Source organism: Athene noctua, chromosome 7, assembly GCF_965140245.1.
Source record: "Athene noctua chromosome 7, bAthNoc1.hap1.1, whole genome shotgun sequence".
In the NCBI taxonomy this organism is placed as follows: Eukaryota; Metazoa; Chordata; class Aves; order Strigiformes; family Strigidae; genus Athene; species Athene noctua.
This window is the reverse complement of record NC_134043.1, coordinates 36214462-36239437: the sequence shown is the minus strand read 5'-3', so window position 1 is coordinate 36239437 and position 24976 is coordinate 36214462. Positions and strand designations below refer to the sequence as shown.

The window sequence follows — 24976 nt, the reverse complement described above, 5'->3', positions numbered from 1 at the left end:
TAGTGATCAGCCAAGCAGAGAGCTGAGTTTCAGCAAGCAACAGATAATGAATGTGAGAAAGAAGAAACAAGTTAAAAACAAAAAAAAAGAGGTGAGAAGGGGTAATAGAAACAATATGATAGTAAACGGAATAACAGAATGGCATGAAAAAGTGAAATAAAGAGCTAAAGGGAAAGAAAAAAATTGATCTGGCACCAGGTGTTCAGCTGACAGATGCTCAGTAAGCCCACGGAAGATCAAGGATGAGATTCAGTGCAACCACTAGCAGGCAGTAAAAATTAGTATTTCCTTTCTGCTAGGTGCTGCTTAGAGCTTGATTAGTCAATGGGAAACAGTAGGCACAGGGATTTCTGTGGATCTTCATCAGAGCCTTAGCACATACTAGAATGTGCAAATTGATACCTTTTTAATTGTAGCAAAGGCTTCAGGATTACAAGTGGGTAGATGAAGTCAGTGCAGATAGTGGCAGGGGGGCAGAGCAAGGGGCAGATGTACGTGTATGGGGCAGAAAGGAGGCAGAAGAAAACCTGTTTTATAGTTTATGGAGAAGCTAGATAGGAATTATGTGAGCATAAAGTATTCCTTGGCTCTCACATACCAGGCCCCTATAGGAAGGGATACTAAGTAGTAGTACTGTGGTGTGGATTTGTGTAGACCCCTCAAAGACGTCAGCCAGTATCCTTAAAGAGCGAGTCTTAAATCTGTAACTCAAGGGTCGAAAAGGAGGTCACCCTGTCGGGGAAAGCAAACTTTCCAGCAGGGCCTCTCCTACGCTCGTTCCTAGGTCTCGGGGGCAGCGGGGAGACCGTGCCTGTGCCCGCCCTCGGGGGTCGCCCCTGCCCGCCCGACGGCCGCTGCTGCCCCGCCGGAGCCCCTGCTCGGGGGTCTCTGTACCCCGCAACGAGCTGGGGGGGCAGAGGAGGGGCCGGGCGCCCGCTCCGAGCCCCCAGGTCCTGCCCGGCGGGCCGGGCCGCTCCGGGGGTCGGCGGGGACTGAGCGCCCGGGTCTGGAAAGCACTTCCCTGCGGCGAGACTAGGGCCGGGGCGAGAGGCTCCGAGAACCGGACGCAAAGCGGATAGCACCGACCGGAGGGGGGCGGGGGGGCAGACGGACGGAACGACGACCGACTGCTGCTGTGTTCCCGTCGCCCCGGCAGGGTGGGGGAGTCCCCACCGCCCCCCAAAACTCAAGCTCCGGAGAAGAGGAGGAGAAGGATCCGCGGCGAAGGGCGCAGCGGGGGAGGCGGCTCCCGCAGCCCCGGGGCTTCCGCGCCCCCCGAGCGCATGTTAGGCGTGGGGGGCTGAGCAGCCCTCCGTGCCGCCGTGATGGTGCTTTTTTTCCTCCGGCTCCCTCGCGGGGTTGGTGCTGCAGTCCGGCAAGCCCTTGGCCGCTGCCTGCCGGCGCTAGGCAGGATCTCCCTCTCCCCCCCCCCGCGCTGCGCTCGTTTCTCCCCCTCGTCACCTCGCCGGCCGTGTGCCCGCTCCAGACCCCGCGGCCGTGGTGGTGTTTTATTTTCCTAACGTCGCATCCGCGCGTGATTAAATACCGGCCCCAGGGTGCGCGGCCAGCAACTTCAGCAGCGCCCGGGCGCGTAGCGGGGGGGGGGAAGGAGGAATATGTGCCGCGTCTGCGGACGCCCGCGCACCCAGGTGAGCGAGGAGCTGCCACCTGCGGCTCCGCGCCGGCCGGGGGGCGACGGGGGCGCGCAGGGCGGGGAGCGGCGCGGCGCTGCCCGGCCCCCGCCCCGTCGGGGGTGCCCGTGTCCCCGCTGCGGCGCGGCGGTCGTCCCGGGCGCGGGGGTGCCGAGGGCGGGCGCGGCGCCCCCGGCCCGGTCTCCGGCCCGGCCCCGGGCGCTGCCCGCGGGGCGCAGCGGCGGCCCCGCCCGCCGGGCCCCGCATCCCGCTCGGCCAATGGGGGCGGCGCGGCGGCGGCACGTGACGCGGCGGGCCGGGACCTGCTGCTTCCCCCGCGCAGAGGGATGCGGGCGGCAGAGCGGGGCAGGCGGCGGCGGCGGCGGCTGCGCGGCGGCGGCCCCTCCGCGCCCTCCCCCCGCTCCCCGCCGCCCGGCCCCTATGGCAGCCGCTCCCCGCCCCGCCGCCGCCCGCACCCCCGTGCCGCCCCGCCGGGCTCCGCCGCTCGCCCCAGCGTCGCGCCCGCGCTCGGCCGCCGCTCGCTGACCCGCCGCCGGCCGGGGCCCCGGGATGCCCAGCGGCCCCGCCGCCCGTCCCTGCCGCCCGCCGCGCCGCCCGGGGGGCACGCCGCCGCCGCCGGAGAGTTGAGTTAGGAAGTCATGGTGCCCTGGGAGCCCTCCCCGCCCCGGCAGTGCGGCGGCGGCGGCTGGACGCTCTGCGACTGCTGCTGCTGGCTGCTGCTGCCCGCCGTGCTGCTCGTCCTCGCCCGCCCCGATAAGCTGGCGGCCTTCCCTACCTCCTTAAGCGACTGCCAGACGCCCACCGGCTGGAACTGCTCCGGTAAGCCCCGCAGCACCCCGCGCCCGGCCCCGCCGTGCCCCGCCGGGCGCTCCAAGTTGCGCGGGGGAGGGAGGCAACTTCAGAGGGCGATGCCGCGTCCCGCTGAATACGCGCCGAGAGACGAGCCAAAAAGTCCGGGGCGTCGGGGCTCGCCGCCCTGCCCGGCGTGGCCGCAGTCCCCGGGCGCCCCGTTGTCCCCCGCTCGGTAGGGCCGGGCGCGGCAGCCGCGCCCTCCGCCGGTGCGCAGCGCCGCGGCTGCGGGCGGCTCCCCCGCGGCGGGGAGCGGCTCGGCTCGGCTCCCGCCGGTGCGCAACTCCGCGCGTGAACGGGGCAAGTCGGCGGGCGGCCGCGGGGAGCGGGAGCCGGGCCGCGTGTGCGCAGCCTGCGGCGGCCGCGTCCGTGCGCACCGAGCGGCCGGCGAAGCCGGGGACGGGCACCGCCGCGCCGGGAACCCGCCGCCTGGTCCTTAAAGTCGGGCTGACCTTTCTAATGAGTTTCCTGTGTGGGTCAGCAGCCGGCCCTGCTCCGACATGTGAAGTAGTTCTGAAATTAGACAGTGATAGCCTTCCCCGGGAAAGGGCGTTATTTGGGGTAACGTGTGCCTCGCACAGAATACGTGAGATCCGGGCGGAATTTCCACTGTAAGCTCTCATTTTGAACGTGTAGCGATATGGTTAAGAGCGCTCGGATGTGTTGTGTTTTGGGGTTTTTTTTAAAAAAAAAAAAAAAAAATCGATGGATTTAGATCCTAATGGGTTTGGAGTCTGATACAGCTTTTTTGTTTAATACCTTGCCGCACGCTGTTGGAGTGTGAAGTCAGCTAGCGAAATCTGAAATTCATGCTTGTATTCGTGAACTGAATCTTCAGATCTGTTGGTTTTTCCTGGAGAAAATGAAGGCAAAGAGCTAGGTTCACTCAGCGGCTTGTGGGGAACCTGGCACTTCTCCGGTTAACTTAGAGGTGATCAATCTTCATTGGGATCAGGCAGACCATCACGGAAAACACACAGCCTGTTTGTCTTTATTATTGGGGGCTTTGTTGCATCACGGGCTGGAGAAATTCCAATTTGGACTTTTGTCCAACAGATTTGCGATCGGATGGGGATAAGTTGATGACATTTCCAACCCAGAGCCATGAAATAGCATAATTACCGGGTCACTTTTGAGGAAACAGGGTCTGTGTAATAGACAAAAAAAGTGTGTGAGATAGTGGGGAGGGAATAAGGACTAAAAGAAAGATTGAGGGAGAAACAAGAGAAAAAGTGGAAAACTAAGGACAGGGAAGGACAAAAGAAAATCTGGACTCTATCGTTTCATCAACAAGGTGGTTGTGCTGTGTGCATTAAAATGCAATCATCCCGTATTGTTCCTCTCGCTAGACCAAAGCTGACATTTTTTTTTTTTTTTCCCCCTCTTTACATTTGAGGTTACGATGACAGAGAAAATGATCTCTTTCTCTGCGACACCAATACCTGTAAATTTGATGGGGAGTGTTTAAGGATTGGAGACAGTGTGACTTGTGTCTGTCAGTTCAAGGTAAGAAGATTGATATTTCATTCTCTAATTCACTAATGAGAATACAAATCAAGGATCTCCCTTTATAACCTATCACTTGGCAATTTATTTCTCTACGTGCAGGCAAGTTAGAGGGAAAACCTGGCAGCATGTGTAAAAGCTGGCAGGAAAACCAACTGGTGTCAAGAAGACATAAGTTTGTCTGGGAAAATGCAGATGCTGTGGCTTTAAATGTCCCTTCGGGTCTGTGGTTTCAGGTTGTGCATTTCTTATTTTTTGTCTCTGCCCTTTTAACAAGGATTTAGAGTCCTTTCTAAATTCATTTCTGATACAGATCATGGCTTATTGTATTCGGAGTTCTGATCTAGTTAAAGAAATGGATCTGTAATGTGCTTATGCAGTATTTTCAGGAAGGGCTGCATAGTGACAATGCTTCTGCCTGTTTATCTGCCCAGCTGATCAGATTAAGGAGCAATCCCTCTGTTCCAAAATCATGGAGCTTCCTTTAGGTTTTATATAGTTTTAGGGGCCCTATTACTGAGTCGTAGGGGTTTTTCCTTCTATTTCTTGTCTCTCCTTCTTGCAGCTACATCTAAACCTCAGGCATTCTCCAAGTCAGACGGTTTCATTATGAAGGATTCCATTTAATATGTTTTAGCCAACTCACAAAACAGCTGCGCTTTACATAATGACCTGAATAAAAACTGAACAAATTAAAGGGGTTTTAAGCATGTACCAGCACGTGTTGTATGTATGTTTATGTCCCTGTGGTTTCTTGCATTTTAATGGGGATCTGTGAAGTTGTGGAACTTGTAACACTGATTTGAATGTTTAGAGTAAAGCAGGCCAAACAGTGCACAGTTCAAGATTGTGCACATCTGTAATGATTAATTTATTATTGAGCTTTGATAGACTATTTGCTTTGAAGCATGACAAGTACCATTTATATTTCTAGAGCCAAATGTGTCTTCGGAGAACAAACCCGAGTGATAAATTCCTTCATTTAAAACAAAGAAGGCGTTTTCTGTAATAAGACAGTTGTTTGATGAAGTGCTCGTGTTTCCCACTTTGGAAAAGAATTCATATTGACCGTGGGTTTTTTTAAATTCTATTTCTAGTTTGCGTGCAATCAGAAATTCAATGTGAGAATGCTGTTTTGAGCATTTGCCTTGGCTCAGCATGTGCAGTGATTTAAGGGTTGGTCTGTTTTCTCTTTCTAAGAAAAATGTAGTAATGCAGTAGAACGTCTGTGACTTGTCCCATTGCCTGATGGTAAGCTAGGGCAGATGTGCTGTGAGCGTTGGGAAGTTAGAGCAGCCACAGAGAGCGCTTGGGTCTTGTCTTTTGTCCCAGTTCGGTGTTGCCATTTGGCATAACGTGGTAGACTCATAGCCTAGAATGAGCAAACTCGGAGGCTGCTATAGACAGGGAAGAAGGTATTGGGAGTGCTGTTTTCCCAAGGTAGGATCCTGGTCCCTGGTCATTCATGGTAAATAAAGCTAAGTAAACCTCTCTGGGCCGTGTTGTCTCCTCTTTGAGAGGTGAATGCTGTATTTATGCTGAGTAGAGCACTTCTGTAGGGGGCAGCTGAAACAGATTTAAGGAAATCAGATAATTAGTATGTGAGTATGTAAATGAGATCAAAAGAATGAGCTGGGCAACTGTGGGCCAGATCACTAATAAATGGGTTGAAATCAGCAGTAATCTTTGGTTTCAGTGGCCTTTGGATCAGGCCCTGTAAACACTTGGAGCTCTTTATCTTGATTTGAGCCCTCTGTGGAGCCGCAGGGCTGACTGTGACCTTGGAGGGCAAATTACCTGTGGCTGATCCTGTGCCAGTGATGCAAAGGGCGGTGTGGTGCCGGGGGCTTCTGTAGTCAGACGCGTCCGCTTTGATACAGGCAGAGCTTGGGGGGATGTTAGCTTCTCTTGCAACATCAGTGGACAATGTGACAAGCCCAAAAGATATGCCACCAGAGTAGAAAATTAATTTCTAGTGCGGAGTCTGAGGCTGGCCGAGTAAGGCAGAGCTGGCCAGGTAATTTATGTCATGAGTAAGGGGGTCCTCCATCAGAATTCAGGTCCCCTGTTTCAGTGACAGCTCTCTGGGGTGATAGTGAGCAAATCAATAGCAGACTCCTCATCACTATAATTACTTTTTATGTTTGCTCCAGAATTTGCCAGGGGCTTTAACTGCAGCTTGAGAGAATAGACAGGGCTGGAAAGCTAATTTTGCCTCCGTACTGTTGAAAAGTCCAGGGCTGGCCAGCCTGTGTCTTGAGGGGCTGAGAGGAGCAGAAGTGGGGAGCAGGGCTGCTGCAATCTTGGTTTGGGTTTTTTCAAAACAGAATCACAGATGCATCGTGTCTGTCCAAGCGGAGTTAAAATTAATTTATTTTTTATTTCAAAGGGCAAATATGATCCGACTGCTCTGGAACACCTGAGTTAGGCTCCGATCCCTGGAGAGCCAGCAGGCGTGCGCTGAGAAAGGGATTCATATTGTTTGGCTCTCTTGTCGGGCTATGCTGCAAAATGAGAGCCCATTCACTGACTCCTCACGATGAGACATGTATTGCATTGGAAAACACCGTGTCCCGCTCTGATCAGTAAATGCAGACCTGTCCCCTGCTCAGGGCGAGCCCAGACCTTGGTGCTGGCAGGGAGGGAGGGCACTGGGTCCGTGCTGACTCCAGCAGTGGGGCTGAGTGTGGGAGTACCACCACCCATCTCCTCCCTGCACTGAGCAAACCACCAGGAGGTGCAGAGCTGTGCCAGTGGGCATGTGGCTAGAGGCATGGCTCGCTGGGGTCTGTACCCCAGTCTGCCCAAAGCCATAGGTCTGGCAGCCTGGGTTCTCTTCCCTCTTAGATTTCATGAACGTATCCAAAAATATACTAGGGTATTTCCAGCAATGTTTCATGTCTTTTCTCTTTAGTCACCAAGACTGTGGACATTCACTGTTCTTTACGTGAGGAAGGAGTCCTGTTTTCATGCATGTTGAATCCCTCACATGCTTCCATGTTTGTGGGGCTGGAACATCACCTGGCCAACTTGCAGCTTTAGGTTGTATTTCCAGAATATATTTTTGTGCTACTTGGTTCAAGACAGGTGGCGTTTTGGGAGTAGTTAATCCAGGAGAGTAGGAGGAGGTCAAAACCTTTAACAGTGTTACCAGGAGGAGGAGTTACCCACGTTGCCATTTTCTTTAGAAAACAAACCTTATGCCCAGCACTGACCCCAACACTTGCAAAGCTGGTTTGTCCCTGGCTCTGACAGTGGGCACTCGAGGCTGGTAGTGCTGAGGAAGGCAGCCTTTGATGGATACTGGGCTGAACTGGATAACTCCGTTTTCCTGCTCTACAGCTGTGTTTTAAAAACAGGAATGTATAGAGGGAAATGGACAGAATGGAACTATGCTGCTGGTTTTAGTGGGAGTTTTGACATGAATTTTGCCGAGTGCTTGATCTACCCTTACTTGAGGGATGGAGAATCATTCCCACATCTAGGTCTTGGTCTCTTGAACCCTAAACCAATGTCAAAAATATGTCGCTAGACTGAGGAAACTGACAATGTCTACTATTTTTCTAGTATTAGCAAGAAGTATTTTATGACCATGAAGAGCTGCGAGTACAGGATTCAGCATGGTCAAGTACAGGATTCTAACTCTAGCAGGTTAGGATGCTGGTGGGTAGCATCACAACCTTCTCATTGGTGGTCTTGTTTTCTTTCCTGGGTAACTTTACTACGGTTTCCTGGTGGCTTTGAGAGAGATCCCAGCTCAAAGCCAAGGCAGGACCCATCTGGAAAATCTCACTTCTTTTGTTCCTGGTGGCTACTGCCTAGTCCATCTGAATACTAGTTGTCTGAAGACAGTGGTGGGAAAAGTAGGCAGCAGATGAAGAAATACATCTTTGACCAGCACAGTTTGATAAAGAAAAGGATGCATCACGACTGTGCTTATCATGTAGTACCCTCCACCTCCACTGGCCGAAGCCAAGTTTGAGTGTGGCAGGAGCCACAGAAGAGATGAGGAAACTTCTACCAGAAGAGTTAATCCTTCCCGGGGCCCTGGTGTCTCTCAAATGCATTTTAAAATCGCCAGGCTTTGGAAGAAGTTCCAGCCTAGATCATAGCAGCTCTGGCACTCGTTTCTGTGGATCAGGATTTCACTCTTGATGCTGTATGCTGTTAATGCAGGGCTGTCTGGCCTTTCAGACTTGCAGCTGAGTCAGTGTAAAAGATCGTCCCTTACTCTGGGCAAAACCAGCAGAGAGTTTGCCACTGGGTTTCTTGGGAACAGGATTCAACATTGTTTCTACATGTAATAGAGCCTGTTGAGACACTTCGGACCAAATCCGTCACAGATTACTCTGGCAAAAAGTCCCGTGGGTGACAAGCAGATAGTATGTCTAACGCAAGCGTGATTTGATCCTTCATGCTTTAAAAATTTTTACATGATCGTGTTAATTGTCCAGTTTAGTATTCCAGATCAGCCTCCATCGACTGCTGTTGAGCTTCTGGATGAGGTTGGCATTTTCTGCATGGAACATTGCTCGGATTTGGAACATAATGGTGAAAATAGCATAGAAACACTTTTTAATCAACTGTTTAAAATATCTGTGTGGAGGAGCCTTTTGTTAAGAGCAAAAGGAGAGGATTTCTACTGTTGTGGCTGCTGGTTTGTTTTCTTGTTCCAAAGGAAGAGAGCACTGAGGGTGGGCAGCAGCTTGGGAAGATTTAAGAAAATACAATGCATAAGGAAAATGTCATTTGATTTGGCCCAATCAAAATGTCACTCTGACCAACTATGAATAATTTCTTGGCAGCTGCTCTGTGTGGAGGCCTGCAATTAATGCAATCTATGCAATTGTTTGTGTTAATCACTTCTGTAGTCATTCACTTCGAAGCATATTTGATGTTTGTATCCTAGGGATTTCAGTCCTGCATTTTACATTGTGCCTGATGAACATACCTTAGACACTTTGTGGCATAATACAGCTAAATAGGAAGTATGATTTCTTTTTAATTTTTACTTGGATTTAAGCAGAGGTGAGAATTTGTAAATAATAATTGTGATCATTCCATTTGTTATAATTAAACAATGAGGCATACCAGGAGTACGGTAATCATGAGATAATCATATCCCTGGTATAATTACCATGTACAGGGTACATCCAAGTATTTCTAAGCCTCCGAGTGTGATTATCTTACGATAACTGCACCCGGTAGGTTGCCTAATTTTCAATATAAAATGGAATTATTTTTATTAAAATGAACAAGAGAGAGGGTAAAGCTGTCTTTCAGTGGTAGAAGGAACAAAGCGCGTAGTTTGCAGAGCTGAGCAGGAGTTCAAGCCAAAGGCAGGGTGCATGGTGAGAGTAACTTCTGTGCTCCTTGGCGAGATGGCTGCGGTGCTGCTGCTCCTGCCCTCTGGCCGCCGCAAGGAGAGCTTGGACCTTCGTAGAGCATCCCAGCTGCAGCTCGCTGGGAACAGAAATGTCTCTTCAGAAAGAGGGATAGGTTTTGATCTTAGGTCTCTCAGAAATCACTTCCCTCTGTCCAATCAGTTCTAATTATAGCTAAGAACTTGGAGAGTTATACACGCACAGGCAGACACTTCTGCGTATGCAAACAACTGTCTCTAGCAGTGAGGGTGTGCGTGTATGTGCAGGAGGAGAGGAGAAACCAGCCTTTTTTACAAATTGTTTGTTAAAATTTGTCTGTAGCCATCCAGTGGAAACACATGAGCTGCTATTGCAGATGTGAGGAGCTGTTTGCCTTGCCCATATGCCTTCCCCAGGAATGCCCCCACCTTGCTCTCGCTTTACTGGGAGCAGTTATTGAATGCTTTGTCCATTCAGATTATGTTTTCAAAAATCCCCCTTCCTCTCCCCTGGTAGCTGTAAAGGTGAAGAGGAGGGTCAGTGTTTCTCAGTTGTCTTCCTGGGGTTTTAATACTGGAAGGGGGCGGGAGGGGCACCCAAATGGATGCTGTGCCACCCCACTGGTGTGACTAACGCTGCTGCTCTCTGTCCGTTCCCATCAGTGTAACAATGACTACGTGCCCGTGTGCGGCTCCAACGGCGACACTTACCAGAATGAATGCTACTTGAAACAGGCTGCCTGCAAGCAGCAGAGCGAAATACTCCTGGTGTCCGAAGGGTCGTGTGCGACTGGTATGTATGATGCACTCTGGGCTGCCTGCGGACCTTGCCATGCCCCCGGATAAAATAACCTGTGGATGGCAAAAGCCGTTTGAATCCCTGCTTTGAATTCTTTGCATGAGAAGTTGCTGCCATCCTTCCCTTTCAAGTAACTAATTTAGCATAGGCTCACAGTCTACCTTGACACTGTTTGGAAGAGCGCAGCACAGAAGTTGATTTCTGTTTCTAATATGTGTCTTGTGCCCCTGACCATCCTTTACACTGCATAAACTTCTGAGCTGTTACCACAAGTAACTGGAAGCGGATTAAATGAGCAGATGTCTGATAAATGGGCATCTGGATTACCACAAACCTCTCCATAATCTGGAGAGACAGAACTGGAGTATTATTGCCTGCAATCCAGGTTTTTCCTTATGCACATAGGGCCGGATTCCCAGGTGGTATGATTCAATAGACCACCGGTTGTAATGAGCTCTTCCAGTTAATACCAACTGAAGATTTGGCCCAAAACGCATTTAACGGACAAGTCTGTGCAACAGGGTTTTTTTCTGGACTTGTTGAAAGAATTCATTAAAGAGCATATGTGAAAACCGACTGGCATTTGAGACATCTTTGCTTAACTCTGAGCATTGTGAGCTATTTGTATCTGCTTTTATGAAACGGCTAGAAAGGTGAATGTGCAAAATCACTCAGGAAAACTGAGTTGCTTATGTGCAGGAGTTCTTGATGTTTTTCTTTTGTGCTCAGTATCTGTTAGAGGTGGGCAGTGCAGTTAACTTGAAAAGAGCAGGAGGAGTAAGTCTTTGTTCTTGAGAGAATTCTTTAAACTTAAAGCAGAAGTTTTCTTGACTGAGGATGGAGGAGTCAATAAAAAGTGCGTTAGACAAACTTTTTGCAGTGCCATAATTTTGTGTTTTGTACACCTGAGAGAAAATAAACTACTTTCCCTGGAAATGTTGTTCCTCTCTGAAGCTGTTACCTGACAATTTTCAAGAGGGGAAAAAACACATGCTGCAATTTTTTTGTCTATAAATTGTTATTAAATGGAGCTCAGACTGACAGAGCCTATTGTGGCATAGGATTTGTTCAACTTAGTAAATTCTCTCAGCACAACAACTGGTCTTTTTTGGTTCAAACTTTTTGATTGAAGGGATAATTTTAGTGCGTTGCTACATCTTTAACTTGCTCATCTACTGGCAATGCCCGTGTTGGAAGCATTCTCTCTGAAATACATTGGGGATTTTGGAAACAGAGAAGGAGAAGAAAAAAAAGGGGCTTTCTGGAAGTCTTGACCTTTGACCTCTTTTTCCTTCTCCAAAGAAGGAGGCTCAGCATAGAAGGGAGCAGCCACGTACCTCAGGTTTTCCCTGTGGAAGTGGGCAGAGAGAGGGTGCACAGGACCCCCAGCAGAGACCTGGGCTGCTGGGAGGTCCAGCAGTGAGCAGCACCCCTGGCCGTGACTGGCAGGAGGAGAGACACGAGGTCCTTTTCCTCCAAAGAGCCAGAGAACATGGTAGTTCATTGTGGGAAGCAGGTGACAGGAGGCATTGGTTTCCTTCTCTGTGCTGGGGAGACCTGGCACACCTGGAAAAGCAGTGCTTCCCAGAGCCATGAGAGCACTGTAAGGAAGACCCCTTGCTTTCCTCTTTCCTCAGTTGCTCGTTTGGGAAGGAGCATCAGGGCAGAAAATCAGATGAGAAAAATGCAGAAGATGGTCACTGGGAAAATGCCATCATTTTCTGTTCTGTTTTCCAGCCCCCTTTTGCATCTGTCCTGTGCTGCCATTTTAAGCCATTCTTGTGACAGGTTTATTTAAATAAAGGGTTTCCTTTTTTTTTTTTTTTTTTAATTTGGAGCAATGATGTCATGTACAAGCCACCAGACCTTGCTATATCAGTAAATTAGATCTAACAGTTCACAGGGTAATTGGATCCCAAAGCAGCCTTTCCAAACTCTTTCTGTTAATCTTGATGTTGATAAATGGATAACGCCTCCACTAAGGGGGAGGATGGGACAACAACCACCCTCCCTTCCCAGCAAAAGAAACTCCTCTTACGGATTATTTTTGGTAACCCTACATGTGTGTGCAGTTCTGTGCTTTGCCTTGCCTAGAAAGTTTCATAATGAAGCTCCAGGCTTGACAATTTTGTGATGCTGCGCTTTCTAAATTTGTGACTCTCGTCATTCCAGCCAACAGAACATCTACCAGAAGAAAAATAAAGATAAAGCAATCATTTTTGAAACTCAGCAATAACCTCAAGAAAAATTATCTAAAGACATTGACTAATAGTAATTTTAATGGTTTATTCCAACTAGTTATGATCTGATGAGATGTCACTGTCTTGTAAAGATAATGACATGAATTTTCAATTGGTATGGCCTCAAACAAATGGGTTTAAAAATTTCTCTTTGGTGAGGGTTTAGTAGTGGCCAAGTGAAGTAACTTTGCACAACTGTTGGGGAAAAAAGCTTTATCACTCTCAGTACAACAAAACGAGGCAGAGGCTTATGAGGACATTACAGCACTCCAGGGCTTATGTTATTTTAGTCTGACATAGAGACTTTAAAGAAAAAGAGTTGAGACATGAAAAAGATGGTTTGAGTGAACTATGTTCGGATTAGATCTCTATAATTTACCCAGAAATGACATCAAACGTAAGGTACGCTGCAGTACACTTAACAGTCTTGCTTTGCATGCTTAGAGGACATACTGTAGCACATGAATATAAATTTCTTTCTGTTCTTTTCTCAGATGCTGGCTCAGGATCTGGGGACGGAGGTAAGAGTCATCTTTTAATGTCTCTGTGCTTATGTGTACACACATTGTCTTTCACAATTTCAGATTGTAAGTGGATATGCTTTGCAGTTTAGTTGTTACACTGCATACTGTTTTTCATTTAGCTTTTTCTCTGAAAATAAAAGTGATATTTTGCATTTTAGTCAAGCTGGAACCTAACAATGACATGGTGTTTTCTAGGGAAACTCAGAAAGCTGTGTTACTTCTAATAGGACTTGGAATTATTCATAGGTTGTGCTAGGAGCTCTATCTCCATCTACTGTTACAATTGCACTCATTTGTTTTATGTTTGGAGTAATATTTTTTCTGTTTTTAAAACATGAGCCAAACCCTTGGCTCTTCCTCACTGGAGGATTCAAGCCAAATATTTTGTGGTAACAGAGAGCATTCTTTCAAAGATATGAAGAAATGCCACAGGGAAGGAACAATGTTTTTATAAGAACAACAGCAGCAAAAATGAACATGGAAACAGTCCAAACTATTTGCTGCATACAGGGGATACTGTAAAGTGTAGGCAAACTTGCATTTAAGTTTGGGGTTGGTTTTTTTTTATTTCTTAGGTGCGGTCATTTATGGGTTTGCTGGTTTAACACTGGTCCTAAGGGTTGTGACTGATCCTTCTTGGAAGTAGAAGTGTTGGGTCTGGGTAGTGCCCTTCCTTGGGTCAGGAAACATGACTTTGGGGAGCTACTTGAATGCTGGGGCTGGTGGGTCAGGCTTCTCTTGGAACTAGGAGGGCCAAGGCTAGTTTGGGTGGCTGTGGAAGGTTTACCCTCCTTTCTGCCCAAGCCCCCTGGGTAAGCTCTAGGAGCTCCATAGCAGGGGAAGGGTGAGGTCAGCATCAGGCTGGGATGCCGCTGGGCTCCTCTGGCTGGGCCAGCCACCAGGAGCTGAGCCAGCTTTCTGCATAAGACACGGACAGCAGGTCTGGGCTCTTACCCAGTTTTATGCCTGGTCCTGCCGGGATTCAGGTTTTTCAAGTGCAGTCCCATTGTTTCGTAAAATATCACCTAGTCCTTGTGTAGTTTTGGTAACCGGTATATTAGAGAGTGCAGTGTGTAGGTAAAGATTATTTTTACCTATGAAGTGGTCAACAGCACGAGCATGAGGCACTTGCGAGAGACCCAATTTTCCAATATTGGACTCATTCTGCTTTCTGGAAATCAGGACACATTAACATGCTTCAAATCTGGTTTTCTAGAAACTACAACCTAAAATATTGTTGTTTGTTTTCAAAAATTTTGTCCAGATATTCCTATTTTATTCTAATGTCCTTTTAAATTGTCTTTTTAAACTGTTCCTTATTCAGTGCTTAACAGAAATCTACAATTAATTTTGTATTTATGATGATGATGGGGTTTTCATGCATATGGTCAATAAATCAGTTTTCAAATGGAGTTGCACAAAATTCATCATGTATGTATGAAGGAAAACACATAAGATTTCCAGTTTGTTTTATAAGTGGGGAGGTGGGGAAACAAATTTGGCCACTTTCTAAAAGTAATGAATTCCATACTCAAAAAGCATAGGAATTTAAAAACATGATTTCCAAAGAGTTTCATTTTAAAAGCTAAAATTGACAAAAGGTGATCAGAACAGGACCTTAGGGACTGACTGGGCATGATAGTAAGGAAGCAGATTTGTGAAGGAGACAGAACCAAGTTGGTGCGTGTGTTTAAAGGTCTACAAAGCTGCCTTGTATTATTGAAGATTTAGTAGGCAGCTATGGCTGTTCTTAAAGTACAAAAGTATATTTATGTGTCCTAAGAAGCTAAATCCAGCCAAGTAAATGTTGTCAGTACATCACTCTTTACTAGACACAGTCTTGTTGTAAAAGCTGTAATAAATTTTCAATGTCATCACAGTAAGTCTTGTAAAATCCACTCCAACAATCATGAGTGGGATGTTTTTCTATGAGAAGCCTGAGGTCTTAGGCAGTCTGTGTGTTTTCTGCTTCTGTGAAAGTTTTCCTTTCTTACGCTTCTTCAAGCAGTCTAGGTTTACAAACTCTTAACCAATCCAGCATAGTTTTTTGCAAAACTACAGCCATAGGAACCCTCCCAGCTGGCCGTACCTCTGCCTAAATCAGCAGAATGGGGCTGTGCTGGATGCTGAGGTATTTTCAGTGAGGTACCTGAGGTGTCTTGGACTCTAGGAACCCCTAGGAACAGCCATTCTCTTGGTGATTTGCTGCGTTTCTTGTTGCCATTGGAGTGCTGGCAGGACACAGGCTTGCGCAGCATTGCTGTTTGCTCTGTGTTGCGTCTGTATGTTGTGTTTTTCAGAGCTGGCAGACTTTCTGGCAAGACTCAGGTTTGTGTGGCTGTTGTGGTCTCTCTTTGGGAGGTTTCTTGCAGCCAGGGAGACCCAGGCTGGGAGCCCTGAGGGGCCACTGTGTGCAAGATTAAGAGGCTCTGGTTAAAAAGACAGAGTCGGTGGGACTTCTTGAAGACACGTATAAGGGCCGATTCTTCAGTCTGAATTGCTGAGAACTGTCCTTAGCAGCAGGAATCTCTACCTCTCAACTCTTGTAGGTAGGAAAGGATGTTGCTTCTTACCAGAGTCTCCCCATATTATTCTCATGGGTTCTGCTAGTGGGTTTGTGTATCACTCTGCAAGCTGTGAGATGAGGGAAGCAACGGAATTCTATCTTGTGGTTGGATTTCCTTGGTCTGATAAGGTACACATCTAATGGGAAATTAACTCAAATTTTGGACTAGTAGAGGACATCATGTTTTTCAGGTTCTTAGAACATGTCAATTTTCTCGCTTTGAGGTGGTTTCCCCCATGACTGACACCAGTTCAGCTCTCAGTACTGTTTCTCCCTCGATGGATCTCTTGTCACATTAAATTATAATTGATTAAGGGTTCAGAAATTGCTGGAAAGGGGTTGGTGCAGTGGTCAGACATACACAGACACACCGTGTGGTCATGCAAACCTCATTTTCTTAGGAAACTGGACAGAGCAGGAACAGGACAACCAGGGGCCATGTTTTGCCTGCCATGTTTCTCTTCCATGTGTTGCTACCTTGGTTTTTGCAAGGGAAGTCTTCTCAATTTATTGTTTGGAATTTGGGGTTTTCTGCTTTCCTGTCAGGGATGCTGGGATCACAGACATCTCAGCTTCTTAGCACTTCAAAGATCTTGAGGGCTTTCCAGAGGTGATTTTAATACTTTTTTTTTTTTTTTTTAATGCAGCAATAGCGTACAAAAGTCCCCTTATTTGTAAAGTGATGGAGAAATCTTAATCTCATTTGATTACTGAGCCTTCAGCAGGCACTTTTGGGGATATCCAGTAAATGGGTAAGAACAGTAGGTGTTCAGGTTCCTTACTGCAGAAGACATTTTTCCCTGTAAATGAAGACTAAAAATGCAGAATCAAGAGCCGTTTCTGTGTTTTGATTGCAGAAGCGAGGAGTATGGTGTGGAATTACTTAAAAACCCATATCCCAGAAAGATACTAATCAATGGCAGAAAGAATGAATGTGAAAGAGTTTATACAGAGAGTAATTTAAAGAGATTCCATTCATTTTCATCTACGCTGTTCTCTAGACAACTGGGTTTTTTTAGAAGCCAGTGATTCATGTTTTGGTCTTGAGCAGCTTTATAATGAATTCTTGCTCGTTTCCTAGCTTCCTTCAAACAGCGACAAACTCAAGATGCAGTATTTCATTATAGCTCTTAATGTGCTAAGAACATCTCTCCTTGGTTTCTTTCTTACATTGAACACTTCTTTCCCCTCCCTGCATTATCTGTATTCTTAGCTCTGTTGATTGACTTGCATTCATAGTCCGATGGATTTACTGTGGGTGACTATCGCACTAGGTGTTGCTGTGATCCTCAGCACGGCAGCACAGAAACACCTACGTTGAATTAGTTTCAGAGCCTCATTCAATTTCCATTCAAGAGTTCAGTGGGAATTGCATGGGGCCCCTGGGTACACAGATCTTACCCTAGTTTGAATTTTATGTTAATTCTTTATGATCTAGACTAAAGCAGAATAAAGAAAGAAATCATAATTCATCAATATCATTGTCACCATTTATTTTACAGTAGCATCTAGAGGCACTAATTATAAGATTAAGACTCTGGTGTCGTACACCCTCATACTGTGAGGCACTTTTTTACAGTGAGGGAAAGAAAAAAATCTGTGAAGCAGAGTCTGGATATCCGAGTTAGGCAAAGCTGGAAGTCGCACCACACTTCAGCAGCTGAATTGGGACTAACACATGCTGCTTTCGGAGCCAAACCTGTGCTGTGTCCTTTGAACCACGCTGTTGTCAGCAGACCCATATGTAATCCAGAAAGAATCTGAGATAATACTGCTTTTAAAATTATTCCTAATTTTTTAGACAAACCTGGAGATCAATAACCTTACAAGCCATCTTCTTTTCCCCCTTTGGTCTTTCTCCCTCATTTTGTGTGTGTATTGTAAGGATGAGAGTGGCTTTGTTTGTTTGTTTGTTCTTTCAATTTATCCCTTCAATCTTATCCAGAAAAATTGAAGTCCTGCAGCTCTTTGTGGGTGCCAACATGTAGATTTAATGATAGATTTGGAATTCTGGTCTGCCTTTCCTGTTGGCTTAGAAATGTGTAAGTAAACACACACATAATATAAATCTGTATGGAGCAGCAGTCATCTTGAAACATTAACTCAGAGAAAATAGGGAGGAAAAAAATTAACACTTTGAAGACTAAATTATTTTTTAAGGCAGACTATAATGCAGCACATGTATCTTTCTTTAATTGACAGGCAAATGGCTACTTTGACCCAGTTGCATTTGTACTTGTCTCCATGCTGGTTTTGTATGACTAACTTGAATTCAGCAGCTCTGCTGCTTTTCCACTGATTTCCCTTTCTGCTTTATTACAATGTTGATTGATGGGCAGGGCTATGCAGAACACAATGAATATTGCTGTAAACACTGTCCTAGCAATAACACTCGAGCCAAAATACACCGTAAAAGCTGGAGTGTATATTGCTTTGAATGAAGCAGTGTATAAAATGCAATACCGATAAACACACACATACACACATGTTCTCAATATATGGGAAAATACTGAAAGTGTTCTAGTTTAACCTCTGAAAGAAAGGGAATCCATATTTTGAGCTACAGATCCCGTCCTTTCTTTGCCTGGGTGTAACGGGTGATAGAGATTTCTCTCGTGAATTTAGAGTTATCTGCTGACCCCATGTGCTATCATCAACTGCAATGAGGCAATAGGAAAGCTTCTCCTACTCTAATTTAATTTGGGAGGTGTAATTTAAAGCAGCATCAGAAGGTACAGAATCAACTATAAGCAACGTGCACTGACTGGGTAAATACCTCTGGAGGGCACGTTTAAATCTTAAATGATTCACCTGACTGTGGATGGTCAAATATACGTCTCCTTTGTTAAACAGGGTTTTACCTTGTTAACCTCAGCATGGCACTGAGCCCAAACCAATAAGCTCTGTAAAAGGCTGGGTTTATTAGCTCAGGCTCTTCACTGCCCTAACATGATTACATGACTTTTAGTTCAGGGCTGTTGCACATCTGACCTCTGTAAGAGTTAGGTCAGGAAAAGGCAGTTAATGTCTCTTTGTGGCCCTTAAAAATTAAGAAGGGAAGAAGTCCCTATGTTTTTGTTGACTAGATGAGAAGCACATGGGCATTCGCAAAGTGCTGAACTTTTAGGCCCCAGCCGTGGGCATTCTGGGCTGGGTAGGATGCATTAGTGGTTTTGGAAATCCTAGAGAGGTATGGGAATGGCAGGAATAGCAGCCTTTGGATTCCTCTCAGCCTGTCATTTGAGCTAAGTAGAGAGCTAATCGACCCTGCCTGACTGAGATGTTCCAGCAAATCCCCACAGCTCCTATGAACTTGAAGTTCTCCAGGGTTATATATCAAGCACCAGTCTGGGAGATACTGGATTTGGATTTAGTTGCCTGGGTTCTGCCTATGTTTCACTTTCTGCTTCTACTGCTTCTGAAGTTAGAATGCAAAAATCCAATTAGAAGTGATGCTTTTTATCCCTGCACTTGCTTTGTTGTATTAATGGGCCAAAGTCCTTGGTGTGAATGCACAGGTCCCATCAAGCAGACTCTCAACACTGAGAAATACCATGGGAAAGAGTTGACCCATAGTGAATGATATGTGGCCCATTTTCAGCCATTCATGCAAAACTGGAGAAAATGAATAGAAGATGCCATAAAGATCCACAGACTTTTGTAGGCGAGAAGTAGCAATGACATCTATTCATAGGCTCTTTCCTAAATTATGCAGTCCTTTGTGGGTTTTAGCACTTCTTTTAAGTAGTTCAGAGCTATACAAGGAGACTGTGAACAGAAGATGCTCACCTACATCAGAAAATACTGAGGATGCTCTGTTTTTGCTTTAAAAGTCACAATTGCCTGTTCACATCAAAACAGAGGAAAAAAAAAAATCCAAAATATGCTGTCTAATCATGTGCAATCTGTAAATCCACAAATAACTAAGTCATCAAACCAGCAAGCAAATCCTATGATACTTCAGCAAACAGATTAAAAAGGGGCATTTGATCACTAATACTCATTTATTGGTCTGTTACTGTAAACACAACGAAACAGACACATAGTGGACTAGATGTGTCTGCTACATCTCTGTAAACCTGGATTAATTTTCCTTTTGACAACTGTGGAGTCACTGGAGATTAGCTGTGATGACAGTGAGAGGCGAATCTAGCCCACTGTTTCGCTTTCCTATGCAGGGAGTTCTTCCTTAGGGAAGAAAAGTGCTCCTCAAGTTTTCAGATGGTTCTACCTCGCTCACAGCGAGCACCTTGCTTCATAGGGCAAGAGCATGTGTTCAGGCACATGCCTAATTTTTATCACATGCTTCAATGCTGTCAGTTTTAAAGTTTTCTTCTGAATGTGGATGTCTTGCACAAGTGGGACCCGAGGCAGCCTTGGAGTGACCAGAATTTCTTCAGATCTTTGTGCATCTCTTAATTATATATTCTGTGGTTTAGTGATTGAAGAAGCTGATTCACTATGCGCTTGCTTTGAACTGTTTCTGGCATGACATAGGATTTTGTTAGATGCTCTCATGAGATCTTGAAGAAATGGGATGAAAACTGCCAAGTCTTTCTCAAGGTTCATGTACTCACTTTTCTTTAACTCTTACATTTCAGGCCTCAACTGCATCTGGCAAATGTAATATGTTTTGCAGTGGATGTTTAAATTCCCTTTTGTCTAAGAGGCTTTCTTTCCTTGCGGAGTTTGTGAAATGAAACCAGAAATCTTGCCTGCTGTCTTTGAAGTCGGTGGGAGTTTATCTCAGGAAGGGCATGACTGATTCTCAGACACTTAGCAAACTGGCGATTGCCACCTACTTTATGTAGATGCACGTGCAGGACAAGTTTAATGAGTGTGGTGCAAGCAAGAATCCAGAACAGTTCATAATCAAATCCAGACAAGTTAAAATTTTATGGTACAGTGCTACCAGTTCTTAAGATGTTGCCACAAGCCTTTCAGCTCAGGTTTTTCAATAGTGTTATACAAGATGCTTAGTTTTTCATTTAAAACACATAAAACATTTTAAGTCCTCATTACTCAGGAGAATACTTGAATAGAAGCCCAAAAGTGCTCAACAGCAGGGAGAACTCCAAACTGCATTTTGAAAATACCATGATTTAGGAAGAAGAGGTCAAACCACTTCCATGATATTTCACATGATTTTTTTTTTTTTAATGCCTTGGACTTCTTGATCTCATTGGTTCCAGCTGCATGGGAGTTAGATAATGATGGTGGCTATTTAAACCCATTAAAATGCAGCTCCCTTTTTTACCTTGGCAGGATATCTTGTAGGCAGGAATTTAGGGAGAGCTAGTTAAGAACTTAACATTGGGTTTTGATAAATCTAAGAACATGCAAAAGTTCTAAAGGTCTGTGAGAATGTGGGTGTGTCATATTAAAAAGGATAGGGGGAAAAAAATCCACATATTTATAGGCATGTCAGTCTGACATTGATTGAAGTAAAGCAGGACATGCAGACCCAGACCTGCTTAATAAAGAAATAAATGAGAACTAATGCTGAGCAATATGGGCTGATGTAATAGATTTTGTCAACTAATTGAAATGTTATTTATGAAGCTACAAGTTTGCTTGATAAAGACAACAATATTGATGTAGTGTATGTGAATGTCAGTAAAGTGTTTGGCATGCTGCTACATGACACTATGATTAAGGAACAAGAATCATGCAAAATTAACGTGGTACACAATTAGTGGAGTAAAAACTGCCTTTCACAATGTAGTTATAAGTGGATTTATCATTATTAGACAGACAGCATAGAGATCAGCCACATGCTATTTATTTATGTGTTTTACTAGTGACCTAGGTGAGCTTTTTCTTTCCTCATTGATCAAGTTCTCAGCAGATATAACTGAGGAAGTGAGAAACAAACAGTTCACTGACACAACCCAATCTGATTTACCAGATACACTAATACAAGAGCAGGCCTTCTGATGTGGCCAAATGTAAAGCCACCACCATAGAACAAAGACAAGGAAACCAGAGGAGTGAGATGTGGAAATTCCCCTGGAAACAGTGATGCCACAAAGAAAGATGGAGTCTTGGTAGTTAGTGGGCTCGTGTGAGAAACCTTTGCAAACACAACGGACCAAAGGGCCTCTGTTATCCTGGTGTATTTTGGAAGCAGACTCTTAAGCAAGGGTAAGGATTTCAGTTACCTCCACCTTTACTGGAAGTGGTACCTGCAGCTCCAGAGGTACTGAGAAGCAGGGGAGAAGGCTGTGCACAGCTGAGGGCAGTGGCTGGCAAGTAAACTTTTCCACGAAAGCTTTGATACCCTTAGCTTTGTCAAGGGAAAGGAAAGGGGTGTGTAGGTCTTGATTAAGTACCAGTGTGGGGAACACAAATGAGCAGCAGGGCTCTTTATGCTGACAGACAAAGGTCTAATGAGATGCAATTAAAGCTAGACAAACTCAGAGTACAGTTTAGATGCGTGTTTGTAAATGAAGGCAGTAACACATAGAAGTAAGTCATTAGAAGTTATGTAGGATTCTGTGTCACTTGAGGTTTTGACACTTGCATGTCTACATTGCTCTGCTCAAACAAGGATGAATTTGAAAATCTGGAGCCTCTGTCGTGTGGGAGGTCACAACAGATGCTCAGTGGACCCTTGATTCTAGGTACCATAAATTAGTTTACACATGAAATAGGCTGAGTTTAGCCTATTTTATTCAGCAAGATTTCTGTGTTAAGTAGTCTGGAAAGGGATTGATTATGTGGATACATTTGTTCATTTCAAAATGCACACAAGTGTTTTTCTCTCTGCCCTCTCCCATCTCATTGTGTACATTTACATATGCAGGTAATGGAAGAGATGTGGGCTTTAGTAGCAAGTGGAAAACCTCATGCATAATGCTCTGCTAATTGCTCTGTATTTAAAAATAGGCCACGCTATGCTGCATTTCATCCTAAGACTTCTTTATGTTGTCTGGCACTGGGTAAGTTCATCAGTTCCCGATCTCATCTGAGTGATGACAGGCCCCTTTGGGCTTCTTTCTATTCTGCAGTGCTGCTCTGATTCCCAGTGTAATTACTGGTCTACCCCCAGTTGGTGCTTGGAGGGATTCCTGAGGAGGATCACCAGCTATCTCTGGAGGATCTGTCCAGGATCCTTTTCCTTCCCATTTCTCCTGGTGTAAGGGGGCAAGAGCAGAGGGGAACATTGCACCTGAAGAGCTCTGAAGTTGGAACCCCTATTGATCATGATTAAATATAAGTTGATTTCTCTCTGTTATAACAAAGAGCTTTGATCTATTAGTGTATGTGATGGGTTTGAGAGGTGAGAGAGAAGGTACCAGAGTAGGCTGTAATTGCTTTGGCTTATACAGTCGTCTACTAGATTCAGAGGGAGAGGCATCTTCATCTTTGTTATAATAGAGCCTTGATAAACAAATAGTTTATTCTTTTGTACAGTGCCTGAGATCTTCATCAAAAGAGGAGGGGGCCAGTTATATGAATCACAAGGCCACTGCAGGACAAGTCTATGCTGTAATTCATTTAGACAAATGTTGAAGTAAATTGATGGACTCAGGTTTATTTACATTAGTGGCATTTTGAAAAATGAGTTGTCCTGTGTGTACAATTTTTCAATCTCTTTACATCTAATTAGCTGTTCAGATTAGCTAAAATTAAGTGATGTCACTTGTAATGCATTCAGAGGTGAAGATATGATAAAATAGGCTCTTTTATAATCTCTTCAGCAAGTGGCTTGGAGCACGGGCATAGTGTGAACTGAGGGCGTATGGAATATCAATCTGTAATGTGGAATCAAATATAATCCAGCTGCCATCTCACAAATGTAATGAATAGTCTATAGCATCTCTCCTGTACTTACTCAAAGAGGGAGCAGGTTTTTCCATCATCCTCTCCCACGACTTTTCAGTAGATTCAGTAGACTGGATGTCTGGGGCGTGGTGTTGGGGTGGCTGCCCCTGTACACTGGCATCTTTACCTGTTTCACTATTGATTCCTGTGCGCTAGATATTCCTCCCTGGAGACAAGTAATTTGAACAGCTTGGAATCTAAAAACTGACTGCTGCAATGTCAGGTTTCTAATTCTGCAGCTCAGCTGACAGCTCTGGAAAGTCCCCTATCAAAGGCAGAAAATACAACACTCTTCAGCAGACTTTGTTCTGCCACCATACGGCCCCAATTCTATTTTACTGCTCCAAAGCCTACAGACTTTCACATGTTTCTGGCCGAAAATTCTGCTATTAATATGTAAGCTTCTCAGCAATTAAGCTGTGCTTATTTATTGCTGCATCAGTGCTTTTAGACCGTGACCAGCAAGCAGTACCCTCTGTACAGCAGCAACAATTTAGTTCTTATGCTTAGTCATGGATACACATCTAAGGAGATTTTGGCACAGGTTTTCTCAAATATTTTTAAAAGTTTTTGTTAGTCTTTTCTTTCTTCCTTGGCTCTCTAAAGGCTTTTGCTAGCAATGTGCAGAATACTCCCCTGCCCTTGTGCAACAATCCCCAAGACTTACAGGACTTGAGTATTTGCCAGATTGTGAGCTTTCCCATGGTGAGTATAAGCCTCTGTCACCTGGCTCCTGCCTCCAGCTTCCTACTGCATAGCACGGCAGTGCTGTCCCCTCTCAGGTGGTCACTTGGCCCCAAAGCACAGGGTGTCATGGAGAATGTGCAGGTTCCCCTGCCCTGTCTGTGTGAGAAGCTTCAGTGGGGCAGTGGCCCTCCTCCTTGGTGTCCTGTCTCTCTTCCTATGACCTGATGTGCCAGGATCGGTGGTGATTCACCTGAGTATCCATGCTGGAAATGTGTGATGCGGTCAACAGGCTGGAGGGAAGGGATGTGCCATCGAGAGGGACCTGGACAGTCTGGAGAGGTGGGACCAGGCAAACCTCATGAAGTTCAGCAAGGCCAAGGGCAAGGTCCTGCACATGGGTTGGGGCAATCCCAAGCACAGATACAGGCTGGGCCATGAGTGGATTGAGAGCAGCCCCGCGGAGAAGGACCTGGGTGTACTGGTGGATGGAAAACTGACTGTGAGCCAGCAATGTGCGCTCGCAGCCCAGAAAGCCAACCGTGTGCTGGGCTGCACCAAGAGAAGTGTGGCCAGCAGGGCAAGGGAGGGGATTCTCCCCCTCTATTCCACTCTTGTGAGACCCCCCCTGCAGTAGTGTGTCCAGCTCTGGGGGCACCAACATAAGAAGGAATGGACCTGCTTGAGTGGGTCCAGAGGAGGCCACAAAGATGATGATGATGGGGCTGGAGCATCTCTCTTACAAGGACAGGCTGGGAGTTGGGGTGGTTCAACCTGAAGCAGAGAAGGCTCCAGGGAGACCTTATAGCGGCCTTCCAGTGCTGAAACGGGCTACAGGAAAGATGGGGAGGGACTCTGCATCAGGGAGGGTAGGGATAGGATGAGGGGTAATGGCTTTAAACTGTCAGAGGGTGGATTTAGATTCGATTCAATGAAGAAATTCTTCCCTGTGAGGGTGGTGAGGCCC

The 24976-nt window shown here is 45.9% G+C and overlaps 1 protein-coding gene across 2 annotated transcripts in view; it reads left to right on the top strand.

Annotated features, from left to right (window-relative positions):
• Positions 1-2171: 2171 nt before the first annotated feature.
• Positions 2172-24976, top strand: part of TMEFF2 (transmembrane protein with EGF like and two follistatin like domains 2) — a 134342-nt gene continuing 111537 nt past the window's right edge. For both annotated transcript variants that reach the window (XM_074910674.1, XM_074910673.1), the window contains exons 1-4: positions 2172-2471; positions 3898-4007; positions 10033-10162; positions 12903-12929. In XM_074910674.1, coding sequence (XP_074766775.1) covers positions 2291-2471; positions 3898-4007; positions 10033-10162; positions 12903-12929 — 448 coding nt within the window. In that variant the 5' untranslated portion in view covers positions 2172-2290. The remainder of the gene's footprint in view (positions 2472-3897; positions 4008-10032; positions 10163-12902; positions 12930-24976) is intronic.